Raw genomic sequence first — 18,067 nt, forward strand, 5'->3', positions numbered from 1 at the left:
CCTACTCTTGTGATAATTAGTAATTTGTTACAACTTCAGGTAATAACATCCCCATAATAAAACTTTCAGATCAAATTATATACTATCTTTCATTGAGACAAGATTTTATTTTTATAACCATAGCAAGAGAGATAGAGAGATAGATAGATAGATAGATAGATAGATAGATAGATAGATAGATAGATAGATAGATATAGATATAGAGAGAGAGAGAGAGAGAGAGAGAGAGAGAGAGAGAGAGAGAGAGAGAGAGAGAGAAAGGGAGAGAGAGAGAGAGAGAGAGAGAGAGAGAGAGAGAGAGAGAGAGAGAGAGAGAGAGAGAGAGAGAGAGAGAGAGAGAGAGAGAGAGAGAGAGAGAGAGAGAGAGAGAGAGAGAGAGAGAATTATAGGCAATACTAACAATCACAATTTTCATCTCTTTTATAATTATATCGCGTATACATTCACAGTCACTCCAAATTAGTACGTTCAAGCTATAATCTGTAGTTTAATTCGAACAAAGAAGAAACTATTCATGGCGGTACGTCAGAGGACAATGTATCATAAAGTCTGATTATGCCACTTAATGATGTTAACATAAAGATACAATGCTTCGATCCAGTTAGACAAAATTCGAATAACTTGGGAATGAATATTATAATAATTTAGGTTTGCCATTGGCAGTGACAGTGGCGTTCAATGTTGAATTTGTAGCCATTTCAGCAGCCTGCGTCACTGCTACAGATACTGACTTCTCCACAAATTGTTGGTAGACTGGCTTCATTAACTGAACAAAAGTAAAAAATATTTCTTCATTTCATTACCGCATATCTTATTAAGAATCATAGTGTATAGTAGCACACACTTGAAATCATATGTTTCTTTGTTGATTTCAGGATGCAGTGTTTATTGCACTGAAACTTGAATTAAACCCAAATACAAGTTTGATTAAGTAATCATGATTGTAACGTTTGAACAGGAAAATGCTGTCAATGTTAATAATTATCAAATATATGATTGTATATGTAGCCAAATGCCATACCTTTTCGATATTTGCTCCTGTTAACACTCAGCTTATGACAGGAATAAAAGAAAAAGAATAAAAAAATGATATTAATGATTATGCTTGTCACCATCAAATGACTTTAATTAGCACAAAAAGAATCCGTGAGACATAGACGTGTGAAGATGCAAGAAGTTATCCAAAAAGTTACTTGAAATTGAAATAATCTATAAGTCGTTACTTGAAATTGAAATATTTTGTAAGTCGTTAAACTTAAAGGAGAAAAGCGTGGGATCAGATGTAGCCGTGTCTATGAAGACTGAGATAAGTATAATGACATACAGGTATTGCTAGAGCGGTCACGACAATGGAAAGGATTAGGTATCTTAATTTATATGTTAATTTGTAACAAAGATGAGCACATAGCCAGACCTGTTGTAATAAGAAAATATTAGATATTAATTGTAATGCGAATATCACATGATCTATGTTAATAATATACACATTGCGACAGAGATAAGTGCTGCTTATATACGTGATACATGAAATATATATATAAATTTTTGTAAATGTGATTTTAGTGCAGATTTTGATATTTAGTGAATATTTTATACTAATAGTCATAAATTTTTTCTAAATAAATTACGTTTCTCTCGACTCTGATTTTACGTAAATTAAATATAAGAAAAATAAATACGTTACACGTTTATAAAACTAAGAAAGTGAAAAAATCTCTACCTTTCGCAAATATTGTTTTTCACTAGTACACTGTGAACAATATAATTTTCATCAGAAATGTTTCATATATCTATTATAATAAAAAAAAAGGACAGATATATGTCAAAGATAAGAAACTTTCGATTAGTTTTTAAAAAGACTGGTGTACTTACATTTTCCCATATAGTACTGGCTAAATCATCTATCTGCGTGCCGACTTCCCTGAATTCACCGCTATACCTAGATGCAAGGAAAAAAAGAGGAATGTTAATAAGAAAAGTAAAAGAAATGTCGAAAGTTATTTCGCGTACTTTGCAATTTAACTTACCTGATATATGCCCAAAGGACAAGTGTAAGGAGGCCGATACCCATAATAAGGTTGCATATATTCGCTATTGTGTACAGACCGACGAGACCAAATATTCCAGATGAAATATACATCGTGACGGCGATCGCGAAAAACACTGCCGGAGTTCGCGCTGCTTTGAAGATATTTTTGCTCTCGTTGTGCGCCTTGAATTGCGCAAAAGCGTCATCCATATCCTGTTATAAAAGAAAAATCAAGTCTTTGATGATAGAGGTAAAAGTGATTAAAACAAGAGAAATGTATGATGCAATCGTTTCATGTGTAATAAATAAAAATTAATCAAGAATTACACTCGCCTTGATTAATTTTTCCATATATATTTGACTGAACTCTTCTCCGCCCATCTTTCGTTTATTCTGAAATTGACGAAGAGCCGAGTCTACGCAGTGTTTATGTTCAGATTCTAAGTGTGCGGTCGCCAAAAATGGCTTTGCTCCACCACATATATTTTCCATCATCTGAAGGTATAAATCTTTAGCTTCGGCTACAGCCGTCAAGTTGTTTGCTTCTGCTGTGGCCTGTAATATACAAAACATGACTAATGACCGATGTAATGTTCACACGACTTGTTTGTTTTAATCGGGATGAGAAATGAGAAATTGAATACTTGAAAACTATAATTTCTATATAAAAAAAAAGCACGAAGTTATACATACCACAAGCATGCTTTTCGGTTCAGGAAGCTCATCTCCTTTATAGATCTTCATATAACTCTTGAAATATTCCAATAAATCCCGTGCTTTCACGACTTGGCCGTTAATCTTCTTTGTTACCAGATTTTCCGGTGCCAATATCATTGGTATGAGTACGTTCAACTGCCTCTTGAACTCAGTCTGTATCTCAGACAATCTACCGTCAAATTTCGGATTCGTCGCGATCTCGAGACCGGGATGCGGCATGAGGAAACACGATATATCCGAAAAGCAGGACTTGATGTGCTTACGCAGACTCTGCAATTCCGCGTGCTGCTTGTCAGAGATCTCCAGCCTCTTACTGAGCAACTTCCGCCCGCCATCCGCGCCGTATTCGGCCTCATACGGATAAACCCAATCCCTAATTAAGAACTGCAGTCTCTGAAACGGTGTACTGTCGGAGCTTTCCAGCGCCAATCTACCGTACTCGGTGAATAATTGCAGATGCTGGAGATCGTCCTCCTGGATGTTTTGTGACAAATTGTATATCTGTACGGACGATAACATGGTACTTAACGCGAACACTGTCGCGCAGTCCCGAACGGTCGACTGGCTATCGAAGGCGCCTTGAGTGTCCATAAGAATTACAGCGACTTTCTCGCCATTTGCCAGAGTGGCAGGATAAACCTTCGACCACATCAATATACCGGTGGTGTCCCTTTCGGAACCGCCTCTCCACGAGAAACCGCTCAACGGCTCATCCTCGGCGCCCAACCAAGTGTCCGTGTTACTGTGCAACGTGTACTGTCGTTGATACAACAGAAATTACAGTGGTATGTGGTGTAGCATTCGTGGTTCCAACGTGGTCCGAGTTTCGAGTTAGTCGTACGAGCGAGCATGGAATAATACAAACTTGGTAAGCGTTTGTGTGATTGCGCGTTAATACGTTGCTCGACAACATCCGCGATGCGCAACCGCATAGTGCCCGTTCGAACGTTAGTCTCTCACCTACCTTATTGTTCATGTAACGGAGAAAGAAGTCAAGGAGGAAACTTTTGCCTTTCCTGAAGGCACCTGCAACAGACACGACAACCACACTTCTATCTTTAACGTCGTCATGTAGAAGAATTTCGGACAATGCATCTTCATCTAATTCGAAGGTATGATCTGGATGGGCAAGTACCACTTGGACAGGCCGCCCATCGTCCACTAACGCGTCCTCGATTTGCGCGTTCATCGGTTCGATCCTCTCTATCCGTTCGTTTCTTCTTAAATGTTCTGCACACAACAAATTGAAAACGTATTCATTACAAATCATAGATACAAAGTCGAGAAAAAGATGATCAAAGACATTATAACGGAAAGGTAAGATATCATTTACCTGTATCTACTGATAGAATCTTTGAAACAGATTTGTGTGTGTGTGTGTGTGTGTGTGTGTGATTATATTTCAAGATAAGATTTACAAAGCTTTCAATACAGTAGAAATAAATACGATAAAATTTATCTAGTCTTTTGTGTATGTAGTAACTTAAGTGAACATCTGTGTAAGACATAAGTATAAAGCGGGACTCAACGATGATGTTAATGCATTTTTTAACAACGACGATATATAATAGCGAGGTTTTCTCGACCCTAAAGGACTATGGCGCAAATTATACCTCCCTCGCTCACCATCCCTGGATTAAGAGCCGCTTTATTCGCCGTTATCTTGCTCTCATATCCCGTTGGCCGAACGGACACAAAGGACCAAGAGGAAGGACGGCGAGAAAGATATACACAGCACGTGTGTAGGCCTTGACACCGGCGAAGCACGTAAGCGGGGTTGCAGGCTCAGAATGTAATTTATTGCACGCGACACGAAAACAAACAGTCCAAGACTAACCGCCGCTGGTTACGTGTCTAACGCGCTGACCCGTGACACGTGACTCGGATCAGCTGTGAGAGAGATGGGATTTAAACCGTCAGTGTGAGCGGCAGGCCGTCCGATCGGAGTGACTCGTGAAAGTTGAGCGTAAAAGTAGACGAAAGATTGTATTCCTGAGTGTCTCGCTAGCTGCGTCGACGAGAGAAAACTCCGGTCAGCATCGACTTCGCATTTCGTCGGACGTTGAAAACACGTCGGAATTGTTTAAGACATTCGCGCGCAGCAGGCTTGCCACAGCGCGATAATAAACCAAACTTGTTGCCGCACGCGAGTATTGAAAGTCACGCAGATTCCTTTGTGTGTACCTCGCCGATATGCATAATTTTGCGCTCGATACGTAAAAAAATGAAAAAAGGAATGAAGAAATTGCGTGTTTTACCGTGCGTTTGGTATGATGCGAGTATTGAGCACTTTAGAAAATTTTGTCGTTAATATTTCGCTGTGGATACAATCGATACGTTTCTTCGGGGAGCAATTTCCCACACGTGCGGAAGAAGCCGAGTTTCTCCGTTCAAAGAAACGATATGAAAGGTGCTGTTGTCGTACAAAAATGTAATACTCGGTTTTCGAGCGGAACTGGAAAACGAAGGGTTAGAAATAAGAGGTTCTCTCGCGTTTGTAAAATTGCCGCCGTAATTTGGCGTAACACGCCAACAGCCATCGATCGTTATTCGCGTTATAATGATGTATCGGCGATCATTACGCGGCAGGATACGTAGAGGTAATTGTGGCGGGAAGCGGCTCCGTCGTTCGATTTCTTATATGTGTCTTACCCCGTGATAAAAATCGCGTCTTCTTACAACGCTATTTTTGCATAGAGCAGGCAATTCTTTTCTGCGACTATCCTTTCGATTCACTTGTACGCTCTTCGTGTACGCTGGAGCGAATAAATACACGCGCGCGCGCGTTTATTTATCACACAATTAAGAAACAAAGCAGCGGCTCCTTGTTTTTATTACACGACGACGTTCCGACCATTATCGACGCGCGCAACAATCGTACGCGACGCACAACGCCAACTGATTTCTCACCATACTTCCGCGCACATTTATCAGCGATATCGAAAGATATCGGGAGAAACTGCAGCTTGATACGCGCGACATTCGGAATCTAACCAGAAAAAAATTGGGTCGAGCGATAAAACTTCGCTTCGCGCGGAAATCGATATACTTTTATTTGACTCGTAATGATTCTCTCGATCTGTGTAATTAATATATGCAGTTTTTACATTTTTTCCATTTACTCTCTCCGTATTATGGCTTCGCACCCATTGGCGAAACAGAAGAAGAGAAGCGTGACCAAAATCTCATCGACATGCGCACGACGATACAAAGCAACGTGAGCGTGAGAGTGTTTAATAACGTCAACAACGTGGTACGAGTGCGCATACTTTTATCCCTTTAGACATTTGCACGATTTCGACTAAGCTTGGCATAATTCGATCGTAATAACGTATTATCTCATAGTGTCACGGCCATCGTTTTCAATGACGTCAAGTACTATGCCTCGTCATACTCAAAGCGACGCATCATGCAGTCACAGCTTAAGCGCGACATTCTTAATCTTTGCTCGTGTCGCGTCGTTTACCTCGTCTTATATGTGTGTGTCCGATGAACATGAATGTTTTCGCTGACAATTGTCCTCCGCGCTTCAGTCGCTCAGTCAGCAATGGAGCAAGTATCGCGACTGTTTCAAGCAAATTAAACGCTCGATAAGCGAATAAATATATCAAACGATTGTGTGTGTGTGTGTGTGTGTGTGTGTATATATATAACACATATTTAATTTCTCTGTGAAAATTACTGAAAAAATCTCGCATTTTCATGCGCGAGTAAATTTTGCGAGAAGTTTCATCGTCCGTTATATTAATCGTTTAACGATATTAATCGCGTATTTGTCAAGAGCTTCGTTTCAATTTACATGAGGAATATTCCAAATATTCGCGTTATCAAGCGCCTCGACCGGTTAAGAGCCGTACACGTGGACGTATCGAAAGGTAGCCGCGTTCAATTACGAGCGTATCTCAATAAGAAGATCAGGTATACGACGGACATCTTCAATTACGGGCAACGTTGACGAGATCGGAGATACCGTGTTACACGACGGAACGTTTCCCTGGAGGAGAGAGTCCTCGGCGATTACTTATTGCGAACGAACGGCCAATTATACCCGCGTGAGTGCCAATTCTACAGTCTCGGCTTCTTCTGCCTCTCCTTGCCGCCGCCGTCTCTACCTCCACGACAGATACGCGTCATCATCGTCGACGTGATGCACACGCCATCCGACCTCAGAGGTCCCTTGCAATCTCGCAATCGCACGAATCATTACCGTGTTACAGACGTAAGTACAGGGCGACGAATTTCTCGTCTGGAACGGGACGCGCTGCACGACGGCGGGGAAAAAGAGGAAATGCGGGGATCTAATTAACTGAAACGCGCCGGGGAGGGCGATGAACGCGGGAAGAACAGAATCAGGGGAAGTACAATGCACGTTTGCAGAGGAGCGTGCGTTGTCGCGCGGGCATCAACGAGACCGACGAGATCGCTTTATGCATTTAACGCGATTGCGCGCAAGTCAAGGGTATTTTTTTCTTTTTGTTCTTCTCACGTCACATTTTCCGTGGAGCTGAGTACTGCCGGCTCGCGAGTGCAAACCGACATGTGAATAAATATACGAAGAATTTACTTCCGTAAACGAGATGTTAATTAAAAAAATCTGTTTTTTTGTTTTCTTGGAGAGCAAACAGCGCAACGTGCAATTAACGAGATGAATGAAACCAGGACGTTATTAATGGTATCGATCATAATACACACATTCGCGATGTGAACGACGTGAAGGGAACGATCGAATTGATCAGGAAAGTTTCATTCGCGATCTGTCGCGCGTCGCGAGGAGAAGTGTTTTGAGGCGTTCGAGAAAATTTCAGTCTTGCCGGCACTCGCGCGATTTAATAATAAACTTTCACATTGCATCCGTTCTTTCGCATCATGCCTGAAATGTATGCGGGCGATGTTGCGAGGACTCACGTGAATTCAAAAGAACAAGGCGGCTTGCGCCGCGAACGATTCGATAAAGTTGTAAACTCGCGGCAAACCTTTCGCGAATCGCAAGAAGTCGGGCGATGCCCGAGAAAGCTGGTCGCGAACTCGTCGCAAAATCTGATCCAGCGAGAATTCCCGGCGAGTCGAGCGCTTTTGTTGGCTTTCTTTCGCACACACAAAGGAAAAGTATTTTACGAGAAAGAAAGAGAGAAAGAGAAAGAGAGGGGGAGGCTCGTGCGCGCGAAAAGTCGGTCGTCGCAACGGAATCGTTACATTTTTAGGAGGCTCTCTCAGCACCGCGGCCGTGATCAGCAACGCGATTTACGAGCGCGGAAATGGTGAAAAACGAACGGCCGGATTTTGAGAGAGTGGTCGAGCAAACACTTTGCCCTCGGCTACGGGCGAGCAGGAACTCACCCATATCTTCGATTGTCTTACGTTGGCCTGGTATACGGTTCACGTTCTCGTCGAGAGTCGTCATCGGGGCCTTCTTGGCTGAAAGCAGATTTTTGAACGATACGTTTAGTCGTTTTGCCCACATTACCATGTCACGCTTGCGCTTCACACGAACCGCTGTGTGTCATCGCGAAACTACTTAAAGTCACATCGGGTCCGACTGGGCCTTGCAAATATGAAGAAATCGTCGCATCCATCTTATATCGCCACAAACGTGTTCTAAAATTTTCGCGATCATTTCGCAATAATTGATAGACGATCCGATTGCCACGTCAATTCATGAGAGTGTCTCTCGCCTCCTCTGCGGATTTTTCGTCTGCTCATTTGAGACTCCTGGCTGCTCGCCGGCTACGGCCATATCCTCGACTCATGACGTCAGAAGCGAGAAAGTGCACGCTCAAAATTTTGGACAAAGTACGTAAAAATAAAGGAACATATCCAAGAAATGAGGTTATCAATTAAGCGCACTCCCCCGAACACTTTCCTCTCGCTTTAACGTAACATGCAACTTGCTTCTTCAACTTATCTTTTCTTATGATTCTTATGATTCCGTTAATTTTATGATAACTTATTAACTGTGTCAGAGTATTAATTTACAGGTGCGCTTGTCGGTTGCAAATATAATTTTTTTTAATAATTTCATTACTTCGAACGTATGGGAATTTAAGCATGCAATTCCCCGCGTCTGACGTCATAAATCAAGATGGCTGCGGCGAGTACCCAGGAGCATTAAAAGCGCAATATTATTTCGTGAACAAAGCGTTAGAAAAAAGAGAAGCGAGAGCATCGATTCAGACAAATTCTCATGGACTGATCATGTGAAGCGGCTAAATGATTGCATTTCCGAAAATTTCCGCGCTTAGCAACTGACTCTGTTGTCTACGCTGCATATCCATTCCAAACGTGTTGCGCTGCGCGGCATTTTTGTGATCGGAATTGTGCGTCGTCGCTGTCGCATACGCGGCCTGCGCCCTCGTTCGCGGCGGCCTGGTCGGCTCCTTCGGTCTCTCCGACCTCTCCGACCTTGACCCAGAAAGGTCGTCGAGCCGTTTTCGCCTCGGCTTCGCAATATGCTCGTCAGCCATGTTTCCGGCCTGTCACATCCGTCACAAGATCGGACAACGCGCGGTTCGGCAAGTCGGCCCCGCGACGCGACACTCTACCAGCCGCGATGTGTATATATCGGGAACGCCCGGCCGAGCGTCGCGACGAGATGCCACCGTGCACACGCGGTCAGATACTAAGTCGCGGGAGAGCCGAACTAGAAATATCCCGGTTGGTGGTCGGCACTCTTGGGCCGTGCGTGACGGCGTGACGGCGAACTTCGCGAGTTGGCAGCATCCCACGAGCGGCGAGCGCCGACAGAAACCGGCTGACGGCCGCGGAAACGTCGCGTCCGTAGTGGGGCAACATCGCCGTCACATGTAGACACCGACAGGATTTCTCCGATACGACCAGCTGTACGCTGCGAGTTAATATTCTTTTTTTGCAATATCAAGAACACGATCAACGTGTTGTAGCTCGATAGCCACTCGCGTCACGCGGTATGTTGTCACGTTATCTTGATAAAGAAAGAAGAGAAAAAAAGACCTTGATGTTTCGTCATCGTTTCTCCGGAGCAATCCTGACTGTCCCATTGAAACTGGACTGACCGGTATTGTCAATTCGTTTTATCGTCTCAAATCGCATACCTCTCTCTCTCTCTCTCTCTCTCTCTCTCTCTCTCTCTCTCTCTCTCTCTCTGTTGTTTTTTAATAATAAATTACCTCGTGCAATTCTGCTAAAATAAGCGAAATTACGTTTCGGTTTTAAAAGTTCTTTACGAGATGCAAGCGCATTTTGTTGCAGTTCCCTGACGGCGCCCATGGGAGCGTACACTTGCTCTGATTTTATGTTGGAAGCGAGAATATAGAAGCCGGTGAGAAAAGTTACGCAGGGGACGACGCGATGACGGCGCGTCATCAGCGTTCTCGCATTAAGACGTTGCTTTACGCGCCGTCGAGTTCAGCCTTGCTCGAAGCATTACGAGTGATTTAATAGCGATTGGTCGGGGAGAACGAGTGTGATTAGCGAAAACGAGAGTGAAACTACTGAAATTGCATTCGTAATGCGTACGATGCAGCGATGATGCTGTGCGTTTAACGACGCTAAGGATCTGTTCGTTACTGCTGATTAGGATTGTGAAAGGGTGATGGTGTAATTCCCAGAACTGTTTAGCGCACACGTGACCACACAAACCAATGTGAAGGAAAATATAAACAGAGAAAGTGCATCACGTTTGAAGCAGGTGATTTTCTGTCTTATATAGTATAACTTTATTTATAATTTTGTTGTTGAAATAATGCTGCTGCGATGAAGTATAAAAGATTTTTTTATACAATCGGTTTTTAGCGCAAATGAATATGATGATGAATTCTCTGTACGAGCGAGAGTATAAGAAGTAGTTAATAAAAACTTCTGTGTCTGTCAACATTAGCATGGAATAAATACAAAGTTTAAGGGCTGCACGCGCGGCATAAAAAATTAATCGCACTGCTGGCGGCAATAAATACGATAATATACAGTATAATATCGTCATTAATATATCATAACAGAGAAACATTTATTTATCAGCATAATGTTTTATTATAATGCATTTACGATGATTCTACCGATATCCGAATTTCAATACGAAAAGTAATCGACGACAATATATCTCTTTTTTAAACACACTAATGACCGAGTATAACTTTCAGCGTCTCAATTAATCTATCATTCGCATTCATATGGATGCGAAAGTGAGTTTGGCAAGATTCCAAAGTCTGTGCGCAAAACGACCCACACGATACCTCGTTTCTGATTGCAGCGTTTCGTGAGAAGAAACGATGTGTAAGTAACCTTCTCAAAATGAGAAGATAACCGTTGTAGTTTATCACAAATATTATTGGTCGAAAAATAATAGATTCTTAGATCAATTTTAAACAGTATTCTTATGAAACAACTTATCTATATTAGAGAGCGATAATATCGGGGAAAATCGTAAAAAAAATAAACGTGATAGTGAGTCGGTCTAGAAAATCTGTTCTCGAGCAGTAATGCAATGCAAAAGTAAAACATATGTATCGTTATTAACAGGTTAGTTAATATTTATTTCCGAGTATCACGTATGGACCTTGGACGTTCTTGACCTTTGGATCATTTCGTACGTCACTTTTTGCACGGCGTGACGTAAATCGCGTGGTCAGTTTCCTTGCGCAGATTATATGAGAAATAACGAGACTGTGTTTAATTTAGCAACGGCTGACACGAATAATTTCGTACGTTAGCATCCGTGAACGCCAACTGAGAAGAGGATCGCGCCAAACATTAACGCCTAACTTGTTTGCGATTGATTATATTTCGCGTGTGATATCGTCGAAAGCCTTGTAAACAAAGAGTGTAAAATCTGTTTTTGACTCAGATTTGATTTTTCGATCGTAGATATTTTTATTAATTTTTATAATACATTTTTCTAACAAAAGTAGCAAAAAAAGAAATGATGAAATTTCTAATATGATATTTTTGCTTCTTCATGTTCATAAATAAATATAAATTGTAACAAATTCACCTTGTCGTGCGCGACTCCTTAACGTAATTCCGAACATTTCCATGTTTACAAATTACCTCCGAACGTCGATATTAAAATTATACCCGTTTAGATCGTGGTCAGCGCATCCGGAGAGAGAAATATATATAAATATACAAAATACGCGGATTTAAACGAATCCATTTCCCTTGAAAGGGCTAAGCCCTGCTCGGCAATAAAGCTGTGTCCGCTTGTCCGAGAGTATCACAGCGTTGCTTCAAGTTTGTGTGGCCGCCGTCGACCCGCATCACCGATTTACGACGCGGCATCGTCGAACAAACATAATCAAAGTCAGTGGCTACACCAATGGTGGGTTTTAGATCGGTACGGTTTGCACCGAACGGTAAAGCGCGCGAGTTAACGATCGCGGCCGCGTATAGCGGAGGATTACGACGTGCTTTCGTAAGATATTTATTTTAAGAAAATACCCCCCCCCGCGCGCGCGCGCGCGCCCTCTTCACTGCCCCCCGGCCAAACGCGCAGGTTTGCCGCGAGCATCTACGCGCCAGAGGCAAATGTTTTACGACAAAATGAGGTTTATTGCGAGTAGCAGGAAAAGCCGAAACTCTCTCGCGAGCGCGAACGAAACGGGGGGTGGGTGGGGGTCGGGTAAGAGGGTCGAACCGGTAACGAAAGAGAAGCAGAAGATCGCCCCGTATAAACGTCGAGTGAGTTAGGATTATTGTGCCTCCTTCGGGCACCTCGGGCTATCGTTAATCTCGCCCGCGGCGCTATCTGGCACGAGGTTTATTTATATTTCCATCCGTATATGCCCGGCATAACCGCGATTCCCAAAGTTTATGCAACGCCGTACGCAAGTTCGGTTATGAGCTCCGCAACGCTCGGATAGAGCTCTTCCGCATGTCTATATGCATGATTTTCCACGTGCCAGCCGAACAGGTTCTTAAATCTTCATGGCAGAGCGTGTGTGTTACGCTGAGTGATATAAGATATGAGACGGATCATACGTCTCGATCAGAAAACACCATCTCGTCATGAGATTACGTTGTAGACCACTGATCTTCGTGAATGATCGATAACAAGCTCGCGAGTGGCTCCGACAACACCATCACTTGCTCATTGTGTTGACTATCCTCTATCAGCAGACAATTCCCTTGCTCGTGAAAAGTAAATAATCCTTTCAAGAGCCTTTTCTTAATGGTTCCGCGAGAGAAGGAAATCGATGTGCTATCGATGTGATATCGATTGAACATACGTCAAGTGTAATTATAGGAGTACGTCTATGATGGCGTAATACAACACACACACATACTCCGCAACGTGTTTTATTGCAAGTTCCAGCCTATTGAATCGCATCGTGCACACGGAGTTGCTTATAGACACACCACTCTACCCTTGAACTACCCCTTACAAAGACCTTCACGGTCTTTGCGAAGTTACCGGGATAAGTAAGCGCGTGTACATATCTCGTGCCGCGCGATAAAAACGGTACTGTACATTCAGTCGTCGTGTGCAATTGCTCTTACGTCCATTTTTATTGCGACCGTCGGCTAACCCGATCGCGCGTCGTTGCGCGGATTACGAGAATGCAGCGGCAGCGAGCGCCGCGGCCGTCTGAAAAGCGCTGCCGCGATTGCGTTTTAGAGCCGAGATTGCGGTGCTGGTTATGCCTACGAGACGCATCGCGCGTTCCTGCCGCCACGTATCACAAGGCTCGCTCTTTTATTTTACGACATGGATGTCGCGTCGGATGCACCGTTCGGAAGCTGGAATACAATAACGTTATCGCGCGGGCGGCCAGCATAAAAATTCTTTATTGACCGGGCGTACGTTCAACAACCTCCCCCGTTAGATCTTTAAACGTTTAATCCGCTGCGTGTGAGCGCGTCACGACGCTGCCAGCTCGGTGAAAAGCGCGGAATCCGCTGCTGCTTTCGTCCTATATCGTCGGATCTCGATTAATGGCGCACGACCGATTGGCTTCCGATTCATCTGACTGAATAATGCAAGTCTAATTAGCGAAGTGCACAAACGCCAGTGCGCTCGATGAATCCAATCGAGCGGAGATATGTAGTTTACACGCTCTAAGCGCGCGCGTGCGTGTGCTTGCTTGTGCATATGTGTGCGTATACGGGCGTATCGACTCGACGGTAACGGACGTTCGTAGCGGATCGGTTCGAACTTCTCGTTAGCGAGTGACATTCTTCGTGTAAGTTTATCGCGCGCGCGTGGGTCGAGTGAAATCACCATCGCAAGCTCCAGTGAGAATGCAAATCGAGACGACTTATTTATCGTACCGTTATCAAAATCCGGTTTCTTTCGTTATCGGTGTGAAAAGAATATCGCGTTTAATTAGAACGCTCGCACGCATCGAGCTCGCGAGGCATGATTACGCGATAATCAAGAAGCGTAATCCAATCAACGATGCGTTACGATACACTAACACCCGAAGAATAATACCCGACAGTGGCTAGGAGAGAAACTTTGGCGGGGAAAAAACAGACATAAATTCAAGAAGAGAATCACCCCACCGACCGAGAGAGTCTATAAGAGCTGTAGATGTAGAATCAAGCCGCGACACGCTACCAACTTTTTCAATCGTTCAAGCTCGACCCTCACATACACACACGACTCTGAAGCCGCGTATCGTTACGTTCGTAGAAAGCAAGCGAGCGAGAAAGAAAAAGAGAAGAAAAGCAGAAAGCGAGAGAGCGAGAGAGAAGAAGAAGGCAGCGCACTCCTTCGCGCTTCGTAAGCTTCGTAAGCGGACGGCGAAATACCGCGAGAATCAGCTTCAATTAACTCGCTCGTCTCGGGCGGCTCTGGCGCGTAGCTGGTGCAACGGACTTCCGTCTAATTTATCGCAGGCGGCTCAGAAATTTATTGTGAGGCGTTGTGTTTCCGTCCGGCGACGGAGCATCGTAAACTATCGGGAAAGCGGAGCGGCCCTGCTCGTTTCCATCGGACGTGCATACACGACGACGCGCGCGGCAAAGCTATCGATGCTATTCAATAAAACACGCGCCACGTCGGGCTGAATAGGCGCGCCAATATGCGACTCTCATTTCCAATCCCGGAACAGCCAGGTATGCGTGTTGAGGGTACGTATGCGTGTGCATGCGTGCGTGCGGTGCGTAGGCATGTATGTAGAGTAGTAGGTGTGTTGTTACGTAGAGTGCGTGCCCCACGCGCGCACACACACACACACACTCGCGCGCTGTGTGCGCGTCGCTTTGAGCATGCCGACAAGCGCTCTCGCTCTCTTCCCGTCTGACATTGTCGCGCGGATTTCATTTAATGCGGAATAATATTACGACTTCCTGCTGTGTGTCGCGTCGCCGTGACGACGTCGCGCGAGAGCGAGAGGACGCTGCGGATTTCGCCCCTCACTCTCTGTATCGACACGAAAACGTACGCACGCGCGCGCGCGTCACTAATTCTCCGACGGAGCGGACATATATCGGGCGCGTACGCGTATTCGTCGTCGGATTAAAGCGACATACCGATTCTAAAAAGAGTAGAGAGATGGGGAGGGAGACAGACAGACAGACAGACAGACAGACAGAGAGAGAGAGAGAGAGAGAGAGAGGGGGGGGGAGAAAGGGAGAGAGAAAGAGAAGAGTGGAGGGAGACCGGAAAGCTCAAAAAGAGTAAAGCAACCTTGTTATAACGTACGAGCCCGTGTCCTCGCGTTTTCCAACGTCCTCCTCTTTCCCCTCTCTCGTACACGTTGGCACGTTGTCGCTCTTTGATACTTTTAATTCTAGAAATCAAATCAGCCGACGCGCCAGCGAGATGCGCTGGAACCTGATTATCCACCTCTCGCGCGCTCTTTTTCCTATTCTTTGCTTTTGTTTTTTACCAGTCCGATAATATATTGTTGCTGGAGAAACAGAACGACGCATCTCCCGGAATGTAATATCTCTCTTTCCTTCCGCTAATAGTCAGGCGAGAGAGAATCAAAAGCGTCGACCGAAGAGCGAAATTATGTAAGCGGCAGCGGTCTGATTTGATAAGTAATACTGTTGAATAAATGGGTGACGTAAGTGAATTCTATTGATTTTACGACACCATCAAAGTCTCAGCCTTATCTCGCGTACTTTTCCTTACACTTGCGCAATTGGATTATACGCGATTGCTGATCGATGTCAATCACGCTAGGCGGCTTGTTTCTACAATTCAAAAAGCTCCCCGAACAGAGAGAACAGAGAGAGAGAAGCTGAGGCCATTCGTCAGAGCGAACTTTAGGAAAATTCAGAATATAAGTTTGGGTAAATTTTATATGTATGAATTTGCAAAACAGCCTGCAGTAATACGTAAGCAGTTTAACACATTTCGTTAACGAACAACAGCTCACGCAATTTTGATCGTAATACTCGTTTTATTAATTAATTATCTGCACGCATAACATAAAAAAGTTCCATTTTCACTCAAATTGCTAATGTATGTTGGAAATATAGGACACAATGCGTCGTTGAGCAGAAACAAATGCACTTACGTGTTTTTAACATTCAATCGTCGAATCTCTTATTCCGTTCTACACTGTGCTTGTTATACTCGAGTTCACTTCGCGAACGATGTATTCATTCACCAGATAAAAAGAAAGTCGCGATTATGGAATAAATTTTGAAGCTATATTTAAGCTCGTTTTTCGTAAGAAACATTCTTTATGTAACACAATTGGTTCGTGCAGCATTGTGCAAATTTTCTCTTAAACATTATTACACGCCATATCATTCGGAATACTTAAGCTTTTTAAAATGTTCCCTTGATATGTACATGCATACACGATGTAAAATACTATTATATAAAACACATTCAAATTGAACTACTCAATAGCATGTTCCGCGACAAGAGTATTCACACAGAGACATTGCTAATTGAGCAAATTAGCGAACGAATTAAAACAAATTTACGTGCACGTGAAGAATCTTTGCCTCTCGAGGGATGATTGCAAGCACAGCTTCGGTTATATTGTTGCGACGTGCAAACAGAACACTGTTACGTCTAGCGACGATACCTCATCTACACCATGCGATATCCCGAGATAACCTAACGAAGAAACTCATCGAGTGGACGCATCGTGTTCGGAGACATCTGACCATGCGTGGCGACCAAGCGAACGTCGCGCACGACGACGTTCAGCGTAACATTCGAACGTGTCATTGTTAAACGTGTCCAATGTTAATTTGCTGACTAACGCGACGCAAGGCTGTTGCGTACACCGCCGACTCGAAGTTCCCTCGTTTCCGCGTGACGGCGGCCACGGTGCTTCTGATCTTCGCCACGAGGAGGCGGCACTTACGGGCTCTCGTGGTGCTACAGAAAGCTACGTCATCCTCTTTTGACAGGATCTCACATTTATTTATTTCGGACGATTGCGGCTCACGCGCGCGCGCGTAAGCGCGATATTTATAGCACGTCGTTCCCCGACGAGAGGCGACGCCGTCGTCGCGTTCCTGTTACGCGTTCTATTACGCGTGCACGTTTGTAACCTCCACGAGCCGCGCTCTCGTTGTCGTTCGATATTCCCTCGTCGTGCCACGCGACACCTCGCGAAACGTGTTAACGAGAGGCGCGGTCTCTCACAGCCGACGCGTGTCTCGCTCTTCGCACGAATGTACGTGACGTCTGTCTCCGTCGCACCTTCCCTCTCTTTGATGTCTCTCTACCTTTCTCTCTTTCGGCACGCACGGTGACTCGCGTAAAACGCCACGCGCGATCGCGTCGATGGATTAATCGCGCGAGCGTGAGGCAAGTCCGATGGGAATTCGCGGGTCGAGTTGAGACGGGTGGCGGCACATCGTCCAGAGCAAAGTGTCAGAACCGCCGGGCACGGGGGGTACACACGAGAGAGCACACGGCACCAAGTACGACACGACACGCACAGCTGGTTCACGCCCGAGACACGGTGAATCACGATCGTCCGCGATTTCGCCGACAGCGAACGAGCGCTCGACGTTACGCGGCTCCACGTAACTCTTTCCTGGCGACGAAAACGGCGGAAAATCAAACGGAATACTCACCCACATACGAGCTGCCGTGGTCGCCGCTGTGTTTACGTTGTCTGGCGTCCGCCATATTGCGATACGTGTGACGCCACTTCCGCGGCTGCGCGCGACCGTCAGTCCAGCGCCGCTCGCGAAAGCACTTTCGAAACGAACTTCGCCGTCCGCTCTTACGTCCGTTATGCTTCTCCCCGCGTGCGCGCGTATTTCGCATTTGCTGTGCTTTGATGCGTGCTTTGATAATCGGTACGCTGGCTTCATCGAGCATCCTGGACTACTGCGAGAGTACGGTGTACCGAAGACGCCGGTGCAGATAACCTCTTTCTCAACACGGTTCATTGTTTTGAAGCGAGTCAGTGGTGCTCCGAAGCG

At 44.8% G+C, this 18,067-nt stretch overlaps 1 protein-coding gene and 1 long non-coding RNA gene across 11 annotated transcripts; one reads left to right on the top strand and one right to left on the bottom strand.

Moving 5' to 3' along the window:
* Window positions 1–396: 396 nt before the first annotated feature.
* Window positions 397–17,873, bottom strand: atl (atlastin GTPase). 9 transcript variants are annotated; one of them, XM_011148953.3, is made up of 10 exons: window positions 8,994–9,384; window positions 8,084–8,161; window positions 3,711–3,976; window positions 2,723–3,502; window positions 2,363–2,584; window positions 2,028–2,242; window positions 1,873–1,939; window positions 1,721–1,750; window positions 1,028–1,052; window positions 397–774 (listed from the first exon to the last, which is right to left on the bottom strand). In XM_011148953.3, exons 1-10 carry the CDS (start codon window positions 9,205–9,207, stop codon window positions 635–637), a joined length of 2,037 nt encoding a protein of 678 aa, XP_011147255.1. In that variant the 5' UTR covers window positions 9,208–9,384; the 3' UTR covers window positions 397–634. The 9 variants fall into 9 exon arrangements, with proteins under 9 accessions (XP_011147255.1, XP_011147229.3, XP_019699045.2 ...); XM_011148927.3 differs by lacking the exons at window positions 1,721–1,750; window positions 8,994–9,384 and adding an exon at window positions 17,714–17,873 and having other exon boundaries at window positions 397–766; window positions 1,022–1,052; XM_019843486.2 differs by lacking the exons at window positions 1,028–1,052; window positions 8,994–9,384 and adding an exon at window positions 17,714–17,873 and having other exon boundaries at window positions 397–766.
* LOC112590754 (uncharacterized) lies at window positions 6,359–11,575 on the top strand. Of its 2 annotated transcripts, XR_003114444.1 has the most exons (4): window positions 6,359–6,965; window positions 9,971–10,409; window positions 10,514–10,990; window positions 11,237–11,575. It is a non-coding gene; the product is annotated as an uncharacterized LOC112590754 (long non-coding RNA). The 2 variants fall into 2 exon arrangements; XR_003114443.1 differs by having other exon boundaries at window positions 6,366–6,965; window positions 10,514–11,575.
* Window positions 17,874–18,067: the final 194 nt, after the last annotated feature.

Source organism: Harpegnathos saltator, unplaced genomic scaffold (genome assembly GCF_003227715.2).
Source record: "Harpegnathos saltator strain DR-91 unplaced genomic scaffold, Hsal_v8.6 scaffold144, whole genome shotgun sequence".
Classification (NCBI taxonomy): domain Eukaryota; kingdom Metazoa; phylum Arthropoda; class Insecta; order Hymenoptera; family Formicidae; genus Harpegnathos; species Harpegnathos saltator.

What these genes read in the sequence shown, in the direction of transcription:
- atl (XM_011148953.3), bottom strand. Translation starts at nt 9,207, where the DNA reads ATGGCTGACGAGCATATTGCGAAGCCGAGGCGAAAACGGCTCGACGAC. An exon ending in GTCCTTTGGGCATATATCAG is followed by an intron (nt 1,940 to 2,027) that starts GTAAGTTAAATT and finishes CCTTGCATCTAG; the next exon opens with GTATAGCGGTGAATTCAGGG. An exon ending in TGTTAACAGGAGCAAATATC is followed by an intron (nt 775 to 1,027) that starts GAAAAGGTATGG and finishes TATTTTTTACTT; the next exon opens with TTGTTCAGTTAATGAAGCCA.